Here is a 21,076-nt window from a genome sequence, read left to right as displayed (position 1 = left end):
TCCTAAGGATATCTTATTAAACACATTTTTCTTTTCTTTGCAAAAGAATGCATTATGCTACAGAAAATACTTTTTCTGTCTGAAAACTTTTTCTAGTGCTGGGGTGGAAACCAGGATCTCACACGTGCTGGACCATCATTTCACAGCTATGCTTGGTTGGTCAAGAGCTTCCCTGTGAACGGAAGAGCCCAGACTGTATCCACAGAAACTGTTTTATAACAGAAGTCAAGAATGCTCATCAAGGTCATCTTCTGCCCTCCCCACCCTCCCCCCCACACACTCATACACACTACAGGCCTTACACATAGTATTATATTTAAACTGTAGCATTAAACAGTCTAATTATGATGCATATATTGGTGAGTTATTTTAACTCTAAGCTATACGTAATGCTGTTTGTATTTGAGATTCTTTTTCTCCCTACCTTCTAAAGCATCTTACCAAGAAATTAAGAATCGATGTTTGTGATGTAATTTTAATTCACTCCAAATCTTTACAGTTCTCTAATAAAGTCCCTTCCAAGAAATGCTCTACAGAATGAGCCAGACTTCTGCTTCATAGGACACTTCCAGGAGCCCTTCAAGAGGTTTCACCTCTCTGCCATGCACACATTACCTATCACAGCTCTTATTACAATCTGTTAAAATATGGTTTCACTGGAGGATTTAAATTTTTAATGTGCAATGAAACCATTTAGAGGATTCCCGATCCTTTTCACAGAGGGTCTTCTTGCTCAAAGGTGCTGTAGTAGAGCTGAGGACAAATTCTGTGCTTTCGTCTGTTTGTTTGTTTGTTTGTTTGTTTGTTTGTTTTCTAGCTTCCAGGTGCTCCTGCTGCTGAGTCTGGCTCACACCTCAGAAGCCCAGTTCAGATGCTTGCTGTGCAGTGTATTTGTAAAACCGTGAGGCAATGCTGGTTGATGTGTCTTGCTTCCTTCAGATCCTGCCGCAGTGGCAGGAGGCCCTGGATAATCAATCTGTGAGTCATTATTTTAACCTCTTCTTGCTCAGGTATTGACAGTGTCTATGAGGAAGCAACAGTGAGCTCTGGAAACTGTAAATCAAATCCAACTTGTCTTTAAGAATTAGATGTACTGGAAAACCTTGCCCTGTCCATCTCAGTAGTCATAGAGAGAAAGTAAACTAAGGAAGAGGTAGGCCTCTGGAAAGGCTGAGACACAATGGGCTCAAAAGTGCACCAGTATTAATGATAATCAGCCTCTTCAGTTAGAGGCTAGGAAGGCAATCTGAACTCATTACAGACTGACCCCAAGTCCACATACTGCAATTTCTTCTGCTGTGGCTTGTTCCTTAGAGCTCTAAGAGTACCCACCAGGAGAAGGTACACTCAAGGAAACACAGGGAAGGGCTCAGCAGATGAAAGTACTTGCTGATGTTACAGAGGACTCAAGTGCAGTGTCTAGTATGCACCAGGTGGCTCACAACAACCTGGAAGTCCAGCTCCAAGGTATCCAACACCCTCTGGCCTCTCTGGGCACCTCCACATGAGTTTACATACACACATGGAGACACAGACATACATAGGCACATAAAATAAAAATAAAACAAATATTTAAGTAAAGAAAATTTAGGAAAATGACACTGCCAGGGAATGAACTACCAGATGTGACAACCCCCCCCACCACCACCACCATGTGCATGTTTCTAGACATCTTCCTGACATTGGTGACGCTATTCTTTCATGGTTTTTAAAGTTAGTGAACAAGATTTGGTGTCCTCTGCCCTTATCTCTGTTCTGTAATTTTATTTCTTAAAATATGGTGATTTCTCCCACTTATGAGTTAGTGGCTTCATTAGGGAGGAGTCAGAGAAATGCAGAACAGAGAGCATGGAGTTTGAGTCCCTGTCCCCATCCTTCACTGATGAACATTTCCCATCTTTAACTTGGTTGTAACAGTGCTGGGAGGTCCCAGTCTACCCATGCCGTAGTGTGTGGCATAAGATAGCCTAGTCGGCCATCACTGGAAAGAGAGGCCCACTGGACAGGCAAACTTTATATGCCCCAGTACAGGGGAACGCCAGGGCCAAAAAATGGGAATGGGTGGGTAGGGGAGTGTGGGGGGGGAGGGTTTGGGAGACTTTTGGGATAGCATTGGAAATGTAATTGAGGAAAATACGTAATAAAAAAAAAGACAGAGCTTGGTAGTGTTTGGAAAGCAGAAAAGTTTGCTGTTTGTTGATGATGAGTATCATAGGGGTACTAAAAGAAAAGACAGATACTAACTGTGAATGGATAGATAAGTAGATGACCGATACAGAGATAGAAACACTTGTATGTATAGAAGTCTGTTCATTTAAGAATCTATAATTCAGCCACAGAGGAATAATCAATTCACTGGTTTATGAAGTAAGGGAATCAACTACTCTTTCCTCAAACATGTCTTTGGAGATTGATAACTTAAAGTGGGCAGCATTTAATTCATGCACAACTCAGACTTCATGAGACAGCAGAAAGAATCTGTGTCCTTCTGTCTGGGGTTTCCCATACCTCCTGTCTTCTCGTCACCAATGCTCTAAGTGGGTACAGAATGGAAAAATGCCCAGAAGCTTCCAAGCCATGACGCCTGCTGTAATTTGATGCAGAAGGCAATAAACCCCTGGCTTATGACATTTCTACTAATGGGTGGATGTTTCTAAGCAGCTCACCTGGGAGGTCAGAGGTTCCTGGAAACTTGAGTCTGAATTAATAAATCAACACCCAGACATTGACTGGGAGCCACAGGCAATGGGGCAATCATAGCCATCTTCCACAGCTCTCTATACAGCCTAAGTTTTCAGGAAGCAACCTGGGTCTTAGTACACTCATCCTATCTCATGAATCCCAGTCTATCTGCCTCTTCAGCTAGGCACAGACCAAACAAGAAAGCCTGGAGGAAAAACCAGAGCTGGGGTATGAAAACTCCCCAGGCATGGAATGTTTCCTTGAACTCACTGAAGTTCAGAATCACTCATGACTTCTGGGTGACCATGTCCAGTTACTGTTTATATTTCAGGGACATCATTAATGATGGCTCAAGAGGAAGGTATTCTGGCTGTTGGTTTTCCCTGAATCCAATACCTGATGTTCACAACACACACACACACACACACACACACACACACACACACACACACACGAACACATACACAGAAACACACATACAGAAAGGAGGCCACACAAAGCCAGACAAAGACACCTCAGTGACAATGTTGTCACCAGCTGAGGACTGACCCGCCTGAAGAGTCAAAACTGGACAGAATCAAGGAAGGTTTATGGCCTAGAGCTTTGCAGGTAACCCAACTGGGATTTTCTTCATTTTAGATTTCTGACCTCCAGACATAGAAGATAACCTTCTGTTGAAGGTTATTTTCTCAGCCCTGGGAAACTAATACTACACAAATAGATCAACTAGTAGAGGGACTGGGCCTCTGACAGGTCACAGGTGAACACTTGAAATCAGACACCACCCTGAGAAGTAGGCACTTCACTAGCTTAGCTGTACCTGGGTCCTAGGGGTGAGAGTTCACATTGACTCCAAATACTCCCATACCCCTAAACACAATATAGAAAAGTCAGAACCCAAAGTGCATAATATGTAATATATGTAGGTACATGTAAGGGAATAGGAAGTTGGAGGTCCACACAGAGGGAAAAGGGCAATCCGATCTGTGTTAACAATCTAGTGAGGAGAAATGATGTGGGGCTCATCTCACATCTCTTCTTGACAACATCTGGAATCAGCTGAAGCCCAGTTGCTGGGCAGGCCTGTGAGGGATTTTTTTAGTCGGGATACTTGAAGCAGGAAGGTTTGCCCTAATTCTGAGCCATGCCAGCTGGTGGCAGCCCAGGTAAAATGCTTGGAAGAAGGAAGTTTGGCTTCCTGCCTGCTTGGCAAACACTCACTCTCCCTGGTAAGTCCACCCAGCCTGCTGCCGAGACACAAACATGTGAGAACCAACTTCCGGATTCCAGAACAGACTTAAGACGTGCCGCTCTCTAGGAAACCTTGAATTCCAGTGCCAGATTGGGACTGAGGAGACATTCAGTCTCAGAGACAGAACAACTTTCCATTGTTGGACCCGGATCACAGCCTGTAAGCCACTCTAGTAAATATCTGACGCACACACATAGATATCTATCAGTTCTGCTCCTTTAGAGAACCTTGGCTAAGACAGATGACAATGTGTGTGTACAGACATGCTACAGTACATCCTTGTAGGCATTATTGTTATTACATGGGTCACATTATAATACATTAATTTATCATTAATATTATTGCTGTTTGTATCCCCGTCTGGACTCATTCTCTGGAGAGTGGATGGAGTCATCTGTACAACAGGTTCCTCATTCAGCAAAATAAAGCAACTGCTGATTCAACAAGTCAGCAGAGAGAGAGAGAGCGAGCTGACAGTGAGCAGAGACCATGATGTACAAGTCTGAAATGGTTGCACAAGAGCATCCCCAAGTTTTACACAATCCCTGAATCCCATTAGCTGGAATACATATAATTGGGTAGATATTGTGACATTTCACTTATATCTTGATAAATCTACCTTAAAAGTCAAAATCAATATAAAATGAGAAAAGCAAAGAACAGTTAAATAAGATCAGAATACAGCAGCGAGAGTCTGATCCAAGTTTAGATGGACTCCCAATGTAGCTGTTAGGAGAAATCCCAGCAAAAGTTGTGTAAAACCCAGAGACACTTCAACTTGACTCATGGCTAAGTGGGATTTAGTTTAGGTGGGGAGAGAGAAGAGAGATCATCACGAGTCAAGTAAATACCCCAGGAAGAGGGCCCTCTATTTGGGAAAGAGGTTTGTTATAGAGAGAAGGCACGTGGGAAGAGAAAGATGGGATTGGTTTGTGGACCCTGAGAAAATGGGGTCAAGAGGCAGAACTATCAGAAGACCAGAAAATCAATTACAGCTTCTTTGCCCCACATGAGCCCACGGGCTAAAGCTTCTTTGTTTGAAAGGATACACACAGCAAGTCAGAGTGCCTGGAAGATACTGCAGTCTTTATGAGAAGTGAAAACAGGCCAGGCTCTCCGTGGGTGCATTAAAGCAGCTCACTGTGCCTCAGACTTTACAAACCTGACTACAACAAGCACTGGGAATTACTTTGGGACTAAAAGGATGCTCTTAGCCCCATTCTTCCATCATCTTTATTGTTATTCTTAATTTTCAAGAAGCAAAAAAAATTAACAAATGCCACATTTCAGCGAGTGAGCTATTCCAAAAGTACAAACGGATGCTTTTATTTATTCTCTACGGAAACCTAAAACCTATTCTCGTTTCACAGAATCACACACCACTGAAGACAGATCTTTGATAGCCTGGATAAATCCCTCTGGCTGCTGCACCTCATGGTAGCTCCTAACAAAGCCACTCTTCAGTCTTGAACAGTTCTCTCAGACTGATCAAGCTAAGGGGAGACTACATTACAGCAGGGACAGAATCCATTATTTAAGTCCCCATTCCAAGCTGTTATGTAAGATTATTCAGTGTCTCAACAGAGACCCAGGATCAGTGTATACACAAAATAACACCTGTCCAGTAGCACCCTCCTCAGCTAGCTGTGGGGTCTGCATTCTTGGTCCACCCCATGTGTTGTTTGCTAGGCCACCCAAATAAGATTTCATTTGGGAAAGTTACTTTCTCCACTAAATAGCTGTTCTGTATACATGCTGTTGAATCAAGTGTGATACAGAACCCAGCAAACTGTCTAAACATAGACACCTAAACATAAGCATTCTAATTTTACATGATAGATACTTTCATTGATTCTCATAAATTAACACCCAGACAACATACTTGTAAAAACAATCGTGTCCGAGCTGCTTGGTTTAAGATAAGGGTGTGTGCCTCTGTCCCTACATGCAGAGCTCATTGGAATTCATACCTTTCCCTTCAGGAAAAGGTTGGCACTTTGGCTACTGAAAGCTGAGGTAGCATTGAACCATAGTCCCCACCCCACCTAGCCAGAGCTATAGGGATATCCTTCAAAAGCCACCCCAGCTCAGGGGCATCTTCCCTCCCTCATCTACGAAGAGATGGGAAGGAATGCTGGATGTGACTGAGAAACACCTGAGTGAATTCCCACATTCCACAAATCTGTAAAAATGATAACAGTTCTCCACAAACTGAGAGCCATGGTTTATTTTACTTTAACTTAAAGCTGATGTTCCAGCGGCACTGTTTATTGGGGAGGCTTAAAACTTGTAATCACCAAATCTGTTGTTATATTTGTGGCTGTTTTTATTAGAGTCACTCTTCTTGATTGGAGAAAGAGATTTCAAAGAAAAAAATAATTCCATGTGCACCAACATCACCCTTTCTCAGCTCCTCAGTCTGTTTGATTTCCTATATAGTTAGGAAAACTAACAGAGCTTCCTAAAGAGACTTTCCTATGCAAACAAGGAAAGAATGTAGTTTGTAAGCATGCCTCTTTCCATTGCTGCCCCACTAAACTAAATATTGAAGGAAACACTACAATACAGTGTGTGGGAATATGTATTAATAAAAACCTCTTATACCAACAGATATGGATTTAGGATCAAAGGAAAGTACAAGTTACTAAAATGGGCATTTAAAAATGTTTTACATCATTACTTAGGTGTGACTCATCATGGAATCTATTGAATCTTCAATTTTTGCCTCCATGTATTCTAACAAATTACCAATCTGTAATTTTTCTCTTATGCTTGATTACCTGTGATATCATTCACTATGGAAAACCAAATAGTTAACTTGCAATGTCTGAGACAGCATATTTCTAAAACATTTAATGATCATATATATCTGTTTCAAAAATCAATCTGTTACCAGGTTAAATCACTCCAAGTTCTTTCTCCTACAATCTGCAAGTGCAATCGCTGTTCCCATTTCAATCAAGGAGCTGTGAATCTAGATTTACTCTTAGGCAGCTGGTTTATAATTCCCTGGATGTGAATAATTTCACAAAGTGGTTAAAGTTATTTTGATATTATGTCAACAACAGCTTATCTGGAATACTAACCCAAGATTTTTTTTCCTACATTCATTTGTACCTTTCTCAAGCAGTTTCCCTTTGTAGACACAAAGGTTCTCTCCTCCACAGTGCTGTTGGTAAATCTTGATTTCATCTCGGAAGTCTATGTCATCATAAGATAGGTGCACATTTTTCCCAAAATAGACCATTGTGATAACTGCATTGCTATGCGGCGCTGTTTTATAAATCCTTCCAGGATCCTAGAATAGAGGAAACAGGGACTAAGTGTCTCCCCAGGGGGCTTCCTGCTCCCATATGATTTTACAATACAAAGAACAGAGAGAGATAATTCTAAGCACCTTATAACAAAATATTTATAGAGTCATTGTATACAATTTCCAAAAATCAAAAGCATTACCAAATACACTCCTTTCCAGGTCTCTGTAGATTTTGGCTTTGATTTTTGTAAATGATAAAGATTTGAAGAATTTGTTATTTTCCACCTTAAGTTCTTTCTCTCTCTATGCTAAGAAAGAAGTACTTTTGACTCTCTCAGCTAGTTTTCAAACAAAAATTCAAACAAATGAACTGAATGAATGCTAATGTTTTATTTGGAGTTAGTATTGATCATGACACAGTGACAGTTTTGAGATGACTGATCTCATCTTTATAAGTGAGCAAAGCAACAGAGCCTTTCTTAGTCCATTCCCTCGGAGAGCTGTGTAGATACATGGACCCCTGACGTCCCTGCAAGGATAAGTGATCATATAGGTCAAGGGCCTGGGATTACCATGTAGAAGTCTAATTGGCTTCTCTGTTTAGAAAAAAATAAATCCCAGCTAACCAATTACAGTTAATTTCAAGAGTTGAGAGAAAAAGTAATCACTTTTGAGGTGTTTGTTTGTTTGTTTGTTTTGAGTATTACAAAAAACAGGTCAGCTTGCTGAGATGCATACTAAAGATGGCATTGATGAGTTCCGTGATCATGGGTCAGTTTTTTAACTTGATTTGCTTCATCTCCAAAGTAAAATTGTAGTGTCTTCTTTTAGGGTTATTATGTATATGGTATGTTAAATGCCACATTCTAAGGACCATTAAATAACATATATCATTAGTATTGCCTTTAATCATAATTTTTTATATTTTGCTAAATGTTCACAGAGCACACATATAAGAACAGACAATCAAATAAAAATGGTTTGGAAGTAAGTATATTTTCCAAGGAGATGATATAAAACCATGGAATGAAGTGTAGGCCAGCTGAAACTAGTAATCCAGACTGGCTTGGCAGAGGTGGGAGAGAAGTCTGGGTGATGGGTGGAACTGAGACCTTGCTCATCAGTGAATAAATATGTATAACTTCTTACTTTGATATTTCTGAATTTCAGACTCTATTGACCTGGAAAGGACAAACTGTCAAACCACATGGGAAGATGATATATCTCAACAGAAAAGCAAGCACCAAGGTTGAAGTCATGGTGATGCTCAGATTGAGGGATGGAGGTAAAATAAAGAGATGAGGTAAGAGAGAAAGCCTGGGAAGACAAGAGCAAGGCTTTGAAGAAGAGGGAAGGAGGAGTGTGCTGGGACTAAGCTTATTAATGGAGCAGAAATCCAGACTGAATTAAACACAAACCATCAACCTCCTACATTAGCACATTTAAAGCCTGGATTTCATGCCTAAAAATCCAAAAGGCTAAAAGTAATAAAATGTATATGAATAATACATATATAATTATACATATATGAATAATATATATTCTTTCTCTTTATGTATTACAGAAAGAATATTTTAACATAAAAAGTAATGATTAGTATGAGAGATTATTTTTCAATGATCTGGAATTTCATCACTAAAGCCAAAGAGTCCTATAAGACTCCAGAAAGTCCTGGAAATTCACAAACAAAACCTAAGCAATCACAAGAAGCTAACAAACACACAGTTTACAGAGTGTGAATCATCAGTAAACTCAGTAATTGAAAGACCAAGCAATGTTTTTAAAATATCTAATAACATAAAGCAATTTGTTAGACACTAATTATTCTGAATATCAATTGGCCTCGGCTCCTCAGGAAGGCACATCAATAAAGAACAACCTATGAGAGAAGGTATTGTAATTATAAATATGTATGTACAAAACATGGACACACCCAACTTCATAAAACAATATTACTTGACGTAAAACCAAATATTAACCCTAACATAGCAACAATAATTTCAATACCTCGCTCTCACCAGTAGACAGGTCATCTAAAGAGAGAAACATCGGAGTTAAATGACATCATAAATCAAATGGACCTAAAAGACACCTATAGAACATTCCATTCAAACACTAAACAGCACACATTCTTCTTAGCAGCCCATGAAAACTTTCTCCAAATTTGGTCATGTATTGGGATACAAAGGAAGTCTCAACAAATATAGGAAAATTAAATTAGCCTACTCTATTTGACCACAATAGAACTAAACTACGAATCAACAACAATATAAACTACCGAAAGTACTTAAGGGACCCAAACACATGGAGACTAAACACACACTACAGGATGATTATCAGGTCACTGAAGAAATTAAAAAGGAAATTTAAAATATCTCTAGAATTGGGTACATGAAAATACAACATACCAAAAATCTATTAGACACATTTGAAAAAAGTCAATAGTGTCAAGTGTCTACATTACAACTTGAGCTATCTCAATAACTTAAGGACATACCTTAAGGCCTTGAAAAACAAGAACAAATATAAACCCCAAAAAATAATAAACAGAAAAAGATAATCAAAAATCAGTGAAATAAAATGTCAAAAGCCACAAAGAGTCAATGAAACCCAGAGTCGGTTCTTCAAAAAGAAATACAAGATTAAAAGATCCTAAAGGAAAATGATGCAGCAGACACCAGTGAAATTCTGCAAACAATAAAGCAAGATGTGCTATGTACATTAGCATGCGTATATACAAGTCTCATGGGAACATTGAAGAAAAGGGAGCACAAACAATGTAAGAGATGGAGGTTGGGGAAGAGAACTGTGAAGAGCTGACTTCGGGACTTGACATAGCTGATACACACAACGCCATGTGGTTGCCGGTCTACACTGCAGCATGGGCTGGGGATGAGCCTCTGAGGCTCTGCCCCTATCTGAGAGGCTTTTGCAGTTGGTGGCTGTTACGGGAGGGACAGTCACTTTAGCGTGGGAGGGTGATGTTGTCACTAATAGGCTGTCCACACCCCAGTGGTAGCCCCACACTCATTTGTAAATGATCAGCACTAAGAGACTCAGGGACGTTATTATTATTATTATCATTATTATTGACATGAAGTTGGGAGCAGATATCTGTTGGTGGATTTCAGAGGCAGTCAGAGACATGAACTTGAGGGTATGAAACTACCTATGAAGTTTTCAAAGAATAAATTTTTGAAAATATAAAGGGAAAGAGAAAACTTGTCTAAGGTGCTGTCCACATAGAAACGATTTGATAACTTTATCTAAAGCCTGCAATCTGTCAAGAAGCAGAGATAACATGACAAGACTGAAGAGGCCAACTGGGGAAGTCAGGGTCAGGTCAAGATCAGGCACCCAGGCTAAACAAGTCTTCAAGGAAGAGAGAGGCCAGAGACAGCAGCAAAGGGAGAGAACTGAGGGAAATCTGAGCCAAGGGAGATATTTTGAACAGGTGGGGGAAAAAACTTCCTGGCCTTTTAGAAGGTTAGAGGGGAGGGCAGATGATAGAGTGAAATACGGACAGATGGGGCCTTGAGAAGGGTGTTTGAAGCAAGGCTGCCTTAAAGGAGTGGGATGCAGACTGGTGCGATGTGGGGACTTCATTACTTGTTCAGTGGGGAAAATGCCAACCCCATTATATGCTAAGAGTCACAGGAGGTATGTGTAATACATGTGGTTGTCTGTTGCACTACAAAAAAGAAGAGTTCCTTTGCTCTCTTACTAGACTGAAGCTGTGTAAAGTTCAGCTACACTTACAAGAATGTGCTATAATAATGCTTTGGGGACATGTGGGTGACAAACCACAGCACTTCCAAAGAACAGTAGAAAAGTTGGTAGGCAATATTCGCTAATTTGCAACAAACCATTAAAAATAAAATTCAGCTTGTATTACACTCTCTAGCTGTGCTTAAATTCATGAATTTTCATGAATTAAATGTGAAGATTCTCTGAATGATCAACTTAAGGGAAATGAAGTTGGAGTCTAAACTGAAATCTGACTGCTGGAGTTGATGAGTAATCTATCATCACTTAGGATAATTGAGTTGTTTTCCTAATTACTCAAATGTTGCCTTTGACTCACAGGTTTTTTACAGCTGTACTTAAAAAAAAAATCCAGTGGAAAAAAAGAGCATTTCAACAAAAGGTGCTGTCTCAACTGGCGGTTAGCATGTAGAAGAATTCGAATCGATCCATTCTTATCTCCTTGTACAAAACTCAAGTCTAAGTGGATCAAGGAACTCCACATAAAACCAGAGACACTGAAACTTATAGAGGAGAAAGTAGGGAAAAGCCTCAAACATACGAGCACAGAGGAAAAAATTCCTGAACAGAACACCAATGGTTTGTGCTGTAAGATCAAGAATTGACAAATGGGACCTCATAAAATTGCAAAGCTTCTGTAAGGCAAAGGACACTGTCAGTAAGACAAAAAGGCCACCAACAGATTGGGAAAAGATCTTTACCAATCCTAAATCCAATAGAGGGCTAATATCCAATATATACAAAGAACTCAAGAAGATAGACTCCAGAGAACCAAATAACCCTATTTTTAAAAATCGGGTACAGATCTAAACAAAGAATTCTCAACTGTGGAATACTGAGAAGCACTTTAAAAAAATATTCAACATCCTTAATCATCAGGGAAATGGAAATCAAAATAACCCTGAGATTCTACCTCACACCAGTCAGAATGGCTAAGATCAAAAATTCAGGTGACAGCACATGCTGGCGAGGTTGTGGAGAAAGAGGAACACTCCTCCATTGTTGGTGGGATTGCAAACTGGTACAACCACTCTGGAAATCAGTTTGGTGGTTCCTCAGAAAATTGGACATAGTACTACCTGAGGACCCAGCTATACCACTCCTGGGTGTATACCCAGAAGATGCTCCAATATATAATAACGACACATGTTCCACTATGTCCATAGCAACCTTATTTATAATAGCCAAAAGCTGGAAAGATCCCAGTGTCCCTCAACAGAGGAATGGATACAGAAAATGTGGTACAATTACACAATGGAGTACTACTCAGCTATTTAAAACAATGAATTTATGAAATTCCTATCCAAATGGATGGACCTGGAGGGCATCATCCTGAGTGAGGTAACCCAATCACAAAAGAACACACATGATATGCACTCACTGATTAGTGGATATGATCCCAGAAACTTAGAATACCCAAGATACAATTCACAAAACACATGAAACTCAAGAAGAAGGAAGAGCAAAGTGCGGATACTTTGATCCTTCTTAGAAAGGGGAGCAAAATACCCATGGAAGGAGTTACAGAGACAAAGTGTGAAGCAGAGACTGAAGGAATGACCATCCAGAGACTGCCCCACGTGAGGCCCCATCCCATAAACAACCACCAAACCCAGACACTATTGTGGATGCCAAACAAGAGCTTGCTGACAGGAGCCTGATAGAGCTGTCTCCTGAGAGGCTCTGCCAGTGCCTGATAAATACAGAAGTGGATGCTCATAGCCATCCATTGGACGGAGCACAGGGTCCCCAATGAAGGAGCCAGAGAAAGGACCCAAAGAACTGAAGGGGTTTGCAACCCCATAGGAGGAAAAATATGAACTAACCAGTGCCCCCAGAGCTCCCTGGGACTAAACCACTAACCAAAGAAAACACATGGTGGGACTCATGGCTCCAGCTGCATATGTAGCAAAGGATGGCCTAGTCAGTCATCAATCAGAGGAGAGGCCCTTGGTCCTGTGAAGGTTCTATGCCCCAGTATAGGGGAATGTCAGGGCCAGAAAGCAGGAGTGGGTGGGTTAGTGAGCAAGTGGAGTGGAGAGGGAATAGGGGGTTTTCGGAGGGGAAACTAGGAAGGGGGATAACATTTGAAATGTAAATAAAGAAAATATCAAATTTTAAAAAAGAAATCACTATTTTTAAAAAATCAGGAAAAAATTACTATATTAATGTAATGCATTTTTGTACCTGATTCTAGAAAATTCTTACACTACAGATCTAGAACCCAGCCGGTGTGCCATCACTAGTGTTACGGTAATAAAAGATCACGTTGGCCATAATCACCTTGGCAAAGAGAGGCTCAAGGCCATTGGGAGCCGTGATGGGACGCAGCCTCTTCCTCCTCCAAGATTCCAACCTCTTATCCCTGAAGTTCTTTCCTGCTTGGGGCTGCGGTGTTGGAGGAACAGGTGTGTGGTAACTGTTAATGTGTGGGAGTTGGTAGAGATCCTCCTTCTGGGAATGGTCCATGTAGTTCCTGAATTTCATCATTGCCTTCTTTCCCTGTAATCACATCATGATGTAAGACCCAATGACACACAAGCTGAGCCCCAGTACAGCCCAAATCAAAGCTTGGATGACTGTCACAAACCCAGCTGAGAACAACACACCAAACTCCCATTCATGGCTGATAAAACGCATGCTCCTGCCTATGAAAATCAGTTTGTATCTATTGCAAATTCAATAAGCACATATTTCTAACCTTGTATGAATATATGGTTTTAATAGAAGATTTTGAGAGAGTAAACTTAGTTAATTTTGCACTGGAAGGTCTGCAGGGTTGGACCCTGAAGTAGGGCTGTCATTGTACTGGGCAATAGAGACATTCTGATCTTATACACCCTAAGGATTGAACAGGCAGGAGAAGCAAGCCTGTAATCAAACACCAGTGAGTGTGCTTGCTTGAAATCTTCAAACTTTGGGACAATCAAAACTATCCACCAAATTTCAAAGAAAACACTCTTTGACCTCCAAGTCCTGCAATAAATCCTATGTAGATAACTGCACAAGTATTAATACCCTGCCATAAATTGTGCATTTGGGCATACAGATACACATGTGTAAGTGTGTGTATATATAAAAGATGTGGAAATTCAGCTGAACCATAAAAACTTTAGCACCCTAAAAATCCATAAATAGAAAAATGGTTCCTTAAATTTGCTTTGATTCTTTAATTATATTATATAGTCTCACCGGTGTATAGAAATGTGGATCTATTCTTACATAATAGTACAAGCAATATTTCTTTTAAGTAATTTACATGTAGAGTTTGATTTAAAAAGCAAATAGAAGTTTTTAAATATTAATTTATCTTTGGGAGATATATATATATATTCTTTATTTTGTTTAGGATTTTAATCAAGATACCTTACCATAGTCATTTAAAATCTTTAAATGTATATCCAAAAATATTTATCAGATAGATTTGCATGTAAACATTTGTACAAATTGATTACTTTTTGTGTATCTGAAGTAAATTTCCAAATTTTAAGAGACTTAGATGTTTTTATCCATTTTACACCAATTGACCTTAAAAAATTATATATATAAATACATATATATAGTATAAGTACATTATAAATTGACATTACATTTCGATTTTTGTACTCATAACTAATTTTTAACAACTTTAGTCTATATTTTGAGATGCTTAATAATAAAAATTTTAAGAAAGGCTCTCCCAAGGGCACTAGTTACTGAATCAATAAAGGCAGGTTAAGTCAAAGCATGGACAGCCCAAATCTTGAATAAAACCAACACTTTTGTGTAAGCAGACTCTATTGTTCGGTTGTTAAATTTTATTGATATTCTTACTTTGTTTTCAATTTATTTCTCCAATAGACTGAGCCCAGAATATCAAACCAAAATTAAATGAACATAATACAAATATTAAATTCTAGAACATTGGAAATTTGGACAATTTTTTAATCACTTTTAAAAACAAATAGCACAATTGGGTATCAGCTCTTTGTCCTGTTTTGGAAATGATTTTAATAATATTTCTAAAAATAATGCTCATTTTGTTTGTATATTGGATAATTTTCTAAACCGTTACATATAATTGCACTGTATTTTTAAGTTCTTAAGCATTTATACTGTATTATGTAGTCTTTCTCACTTGTTTACCACTGTAAATATGACAGCTCAAAGGGTACGTAACTCTTCCTTTGCACGTATGTGTTTTCCTGGGATAGATTTCTATAGGTTATGATGGTGGTATACCATCAGGTGGGGCCTTGAAGACACTTGTGCTGATGCCCCCTGACAAGAGAGACTCCCTCTGAATATTTGAAAATTTTGCCACAGGATTAGTTTTACTTAGTGGCATCAAAACCAACCTGTTGTTGACTAGGTCACTTTTCCCAAAAGATGCTCACTCTGGCTGCTGTGACAAGCTCAACCTGGTCTTCTCCGTGGTCTTCCAATCCTTAGACCTCTATCCTCTCCAGCATTTCAGCAAAGCAAGGGGGTCTACCTGGTGCTCAGTATATACTTAGCAACACTACAGACCACTGTCTTTTATAAGGAGTTTGTCTGGTAGTCAACTCTTTCACCATCAATACCACTAATAAAAGCCTGTCTTTTCATAGTGTATTTAGGTTACACATATTACACTGTAAGCTCCAGCAAATGACTTCTGTCTTCCTTGGTAATCTATAATAACACTCATTCTTACATCAGCATCTAGCCTGTCATAAGTGCCCAAAATATTCATTGGATATAGCTAATTGGAGCTAACATGAAACTAATCAACTTCTTGGTGTATGTAAGCTACTCAATGACTTTCCTTCAGAAGTAACCCACACTCTCAAAATTTATAAGCAGGGAGATGAGATTATATATTGGTTCACAATGTATACATAGAGAGATCACTTGTAGACAGTGCCTCAGAGTAAATTTGGAGGAAAATCATTGAAAGGTGAAAAGTTCAGTCCCTAGATGTCAAAGACTGTCGTTTCCCTAGTGGTGTTCTTATGTCTAGGGGGGAAAAAAAGGTCACCAAGATAGAACTTAGAACTATAGAAGCTTAGAAAGAATGTAATCACCTTGGCAAACATGGAGAGGACCCATTGAAGCACTGTCTATGGGGAAGGAAGTTCTACCCAGCAGGCTTTGAGTATGCCCAACCCCAAGGGCTAAGCTAACCCCGGAGGACACAGAGAGGTTTAGGCCAAGACCTGTGAGTTCTCTGGTGTTTTGGGTAAGCTCATTCCTGAGATGAGATGGGCACCTCAGGAAGCCTTAACCTGATCCAGGAATACTGCCTTGAGTCACAGCCCCATTCTGATTCTATGGTCACCAGGCAACCTTCTCATTGTGAGTCTGCCTCCCTCCCAGGCGGCTCTGCCAACCAGGGAGAAAACACTGTTGCTATAAAGTTTGACCATTTGATAACTTTTGGTGAATTAATTGTCCCTGATCGAGACAAATCTATTTTAGATTACTAAAAACTAACAAAGGATTTTGGCTACTCCTGGACAGTGGCTGAAATGGTCTTCAAAATATGAGCCTTCAACTGTACCCTAGATCTAAGACCCAGGAGCCTGCCTCACTTCAAGAAGTTTCTCCCCCCAAAAGAAAATCATTTCCCAATTACCTTCTTTTGGTGTTTAGGAAGCTGCCGGGAGACTACCTGAGTAAGGTATGTAAACCATTCTCATGAGCTAAAACCACCTTCAATGGACTGAGGTGCTGCACTTGCGTCTGAGTATTTAGTGTGAAGTGAAACCACTTCGTCTGCATGCAGGGCATGTGTCAGAGCGAGGGCACTGTTTCTTAGGTCTGTGAGTAGTATTTCATAGAAAGGAATGAAGCCCATTTGTCCCTGTCCTGTAATGACAATTATGTTCATGACACCAATTCTTAAGCTCACAAATGTTTCTGCAAGTTAGGAACACAGCCTCTCCCCAAATTGGGAATGGCCTGGCCTGTTCCTCCCTGTTTAGGTAGATTCTATTTTATAGTAACTATACCTAGCCAACTCACACTCTAATGAGCAGAAATTACCGAAGAAAGCACCTTGAAAGGTATGCAGCATCAATCTCTTAGGTTGATGACTTCAGCATATTTAAAAGATAGACTCTCCTTCCTTCTATAATTCGCCCTCCAAGTAACTCTACACACTGATAGGATAGAGTCCCAACATGAACACAGGCCTGCCATGCAGAGTCCCATTGTCTGGTTCTCATGTGCTAAAATCTGAAAGGAGTCCACACAGGGTCATTTGGGGGAAAGTCATATGTGACTGGGGACAGAGCACCTTTATTTTCCATTTGGCTCATAGTGAGCTAAGCACTGTATGTCATCAAAATTTCACCCCTTACAGATCCTGTACAATGACGTGAAAAGTAGGCCTTCTCACTGCAGCAATGTACACTTATCACAAGTACAGAGTAAGTGCTCCGTGAACGTACAGTGCAAGTTTCCCTGTGTGGGTGAAAATACGGCATCTTAAAAACTTTAATAGTACGTGATTTTAATCAATAATTGAAAAAGAGATGTTTCTTAAGGAAAAGAACATTTACCCCAAGAGGAAACAGAGCTTCGCTTTCCAGCAATGAGCCTTTGGGTTTGGACCCTGAAGTTATCTTTGAACCGTTTCTCGTTTGGCGACTACTGAGAAGAGGCTGCAGACGAACCGGAGGCTGCATATTTCCTGGGGCAGTATATGGTCGAGGGGCTGTCTAGACGATGATGGGGGAAAATTCCATTTAAATTAGTACCTTGACATGTTTCCAGAACCAATTAATAACCCAACAAATTACCCAGAGTAATTAATGGTGCCTTTTTACTGAACAGATTAAACTTTAATTATATCCTTCCATTATATCTACCCTTCTGACCCCAAAGTATTTGTTAAAACATATGGTGTTGAAGTCTTCTACATAACCAAATACCCTGGATGGAGCCCTCTAGACAAAAGAGATGGCCTCTACTGTAGTCCTATATTTTTGCTCATAATGTAAATTCTTTATTGTGCTGAATATGGGCAAAAAAATGGCTTTGCTCAATTAAATGTTAAGTTAAATAATGTCCTCTTTCAGAGAACTGAAAGGATATTATTGGAACAGACTCATTTCAGTTTCAATGTTTTCAATATAAAATCTACTTTGAATTCATTACGCGGCAAGGTTGGCACCCAAAGTAAAAGCAGACACCAGGAAAGGCAGGTGCTTGGCTATAATGTACCACCAATTACATATCTTCAACTGCTTTCTAAAAATGTAAGAAAACAAGATGAAACATTATAGCTGACCAAACTGGAATGCACGACATAAAAATGGATGTTTCCACACTGAGAGTTGTCCATTTGTTCTTCTAGATCCCCTGTCTACCTTCTCTGTCTGAGGAGCTCTGGGCCCTGTAAGCAATTTCTTAAGGAATTTACTAACCAACCTCAGGACTGAAATTAGATTCTACCAAGGAGAAGAAGGATATCAGAGAAGATTGGAAGATGAAATGGAGGCCTTTATTTCCATAATCCTGCAGGGCAGAAATGGTTTCTACCACCTAAGTGTTTATGCTTCTATGGGGAAGTCCTTACCTGCTATGGGACCTACCTACTTCTTCTAGAACTCAATCCTTCCCATCCAGACTCCTCTTCAACCTAGGGACTGTGGCTTTCCATTGTGCTGACCCCAGCAGGCTTACCATCCCTAGTTGGCTTTTCTTCACCCTGCTGTATCTTCCTAAATAGTTTATTAAACAACTTTGTAATTACTCTATTTGTATGAGCCATCTGTTTCCTGCTGAGCCCCCAACAGAGACACTTTCCAATCAAGAATGTACTGCAGCGAATACAAAAAGTGCCAGCGTGGAACATTATAAGTGCCTTTGGGAGCATCAACAGAATATTATAAGTTTAGTATAAAGATTAGCAATGCGTCAAAAGTGGAAAAAAAAATAAAGCTTTGGCCCAGTTGTCCTATTCTACTAAGACAGTAGAAAACATGCCAAGAATAGGGCAGGCGTATGTGGGCAAAGTGGTGTGAGATAGATGGTATATAAATGATTCATGAATAGAATTTTGTACATTGACTCTAAAGGGTGGTGAGCCACAGATCTTCCATTCTGCAAAAGCATATATAAATAAACACATGAAAAACCTGGCAGCCAGAAACTCCTACCAAGCACTGGCTCTCATAACATCTTGAGAAACATGCGTGCACACACTGCTAAAACTTTTGATTTCAACAGTAGGCAATACTGAATCTCCATCCTAGGCCAAGTAAGGAGATAAAAAGTAATATGTAACATCCAAAGATTCTATTAATCAATAGGGCTGATTAATGCCAGAGAGCATGACTTAGAATAATGCTCTCATAATAGTTACAGTGAACCAAGGAGGCTAAGAAAAACTAAGTTCTCACAGAAGCAGGTAAAATTTTAGCCAAAGATGAGGAAGATGGTCATTTGAAAATCCAAATAAGAGCCAGTTCTGAGCCAGGATCACAGAAGAGCAGCAGAGACCACCCTGCCCAGTATTTGCTCTCCTTCCTTCTCCAGTCACAGAATTTTCATTTGTGAACATGGTTGGCACAAAGAGTATGTTCCCCAGACTTCCCCACAACTCTGTAAGGAGATGGCTTCTCACTTAAGGCTAGAAAAATGTCAGCGAAAGTAACTCATGCAACTTGCAGTTCACTCGTAGCAAAGGGAAGCACATCCTTACTTTCCTGCTGACCCCTTCCCTCAGGCTGGAACATCCACATGGTGATACACAGCTCTGGCTGCTGTGGATGAAGCAGGCACCCCAATTTGGTGGGTGAGTAACACAGAGGAATCCAGGTGTTTGATGACTTCATAGAGTCACCTAAGACTCATGGGCATGGGTTGGGGTGGAGATGAAACCCTATGAGTAAGTCATTGTTACTTGGGTCTCTTGTGGGGTAAATATGAAATGCCTCCCACTGGCTTTTTCAACACTTGGTCCAAAACTGGAGTTGCTCTTTTGGGTTTTTGTGGGTCCGTTGCTAGGAAGAGGCTGGCTAGAAGAAGATTTTCTCTGAAAGGCAAGCCTCAGTGTCTACAGTGTCTCTATGCCTGTCTCTGCTTATTGTTCTGACAAGATGTGAGGAAAAGAGTCCTAGATCCATGCCCCCTGCACAGTAGAGCTGCCTGCTGCCTGTCTTCTCCATGTGGACTCTATCTCCTCAAGCTATATGCCAGGCAGGCTCTTCTTCTGTAGTAATTTCTTGAAGATATTTTGTCTCACTAACAAGGAAAGTAATAAATACAAACCTGAAGCACCACAAACACATGTGGATCAACTGGAGTAACATACAAATCTGAGATAACAAGAGATAAGACTATAGAGAGATCTTAAAACTCATGTACAGAAACTGAATGACATTTCTAAATAATAGACTCAAATCACCCAAAAGAGCTCTTGTGGACTTTACCTGACCCAATTTTCTCTTGAGGCTGTCTGGTAATCCCAAACATGAAAATCGAGTGTAGAGATCCAGGAGAGCGGGTTACTACAAACCAGAACACTATCTTTCAGTGGCTGTGCTCTTAATTTTACTTCTGTGCATTTGCATACAAATATCATCCAGTTAGATGGATGTGGCAGTCAAATGCTCAACTGATCACATTTATCTCTAAAAACAAATCTGTCCCATTAAGTAGCAGCTGTGAGCCCCAAACTCTGGTGGTTCATATCAGAGGCTACCTTAAGCTTGCTGCATTTTACAATGTGTAAATATATTTCTCTATAATAAATATGGCACCATCTTAATGTGCTCAAAGCTGTGCCAAAATGTGAGTTGAAATTGGCTACCTGGTAATTACTCAGCTTAGCCAAGCTTTGCTGATTCTCAAGAGGGTCACAGGGGCTGAATTTCTCAAAGACTTACAGAATCCGTGGAGATGACTTTCCTCCATTTAAATGGAGAGAATACAGCTAAATGCTTGCACAGTGTTTGAAACTTTAGCACAGTTAGCATCAAAATGCAGGAATGGGCATTGAAAGCTTCTCTTAGAGAAGTTCAGGAAAAATGGTGATGTCTCATAAAGCGTCCTGTCTCCATCTAGGGTAGTCAGGGATGAAACTGAGAGAGGATGTGTCCAGGATAGAATGGACAAACCTAAAGGAGACCTGAGTTTCTGTAAAGTGGGAA

The 21,076-nt window shown here is 40.0% G+C and overlaps 1 protein-coding gene and 1 long non-coding RNA gene across 7 annotated transcripts in view; one reads left to right on the top strand and one right to left on the bottom strand.

Moving 5' to 3' along the window:
* Positions 1-21,076, bottom strand: part of Erich3 (glutamate rich 3) — a 104,060-nt gene that overhangs the window by 40,460 nt on the left and 42,524 nt on the right. For 4 of the 6 annotated variants that reach the window (XM_030252519.1, XM_030252520.1, XM_030252521.1 and 1 more), the window contains 3 exons: positions 17,480-17,638; positions 13,239-13,457; positions 7,052-7,232 (listed from right to left, as the gene is read on the bottom strand). In XM_030252519.1, the coding sequence (XP_030108379.1) occupies positions 7,052-7,232; positions 13,239-13,457; positions 17,480-17,638 (559 nt within the window). Of the gene's footprint in view, positions 1-7,051; positions 7,233-13,238; positions 13,458-16,000; positions 16,199-17,479; positions 17,639-18,514; positions 18,582-21,076 lie in introns of those variants that run through there. The other 2 variants (XM_030252523.1, NM_175176.3) reach the window with 2 other exon arrangements.
* Positions 15,984-18,675, top strand: Gm20389 (predicted gene 20389). The gene is made up of 2 exons (NR_166197.1): positions 15,984-16,596; positions 18,277-18,675. It is a non-coding gene; the product is annotated as a predicted gene 20389 (long non-coding RNA).

Source organism: Mus musculus, chromosome 3, assembly GCF_000001635.26.
Source record: "Mus musculus strain C57BL/6J chromosome 3, GRCm38.p6 C57BL/6J".
Lineage (NCBI taxonomy): Eukaryota > Metazoa > Chordata > Mammalia > Rodentia > Muridae > Mus > Mus musculus.
The sequence above is the reverse complement of the archived record's forward strand: the minus strand, read 5'-3'. Positions and strand labels throughout refer to the sequence as shown.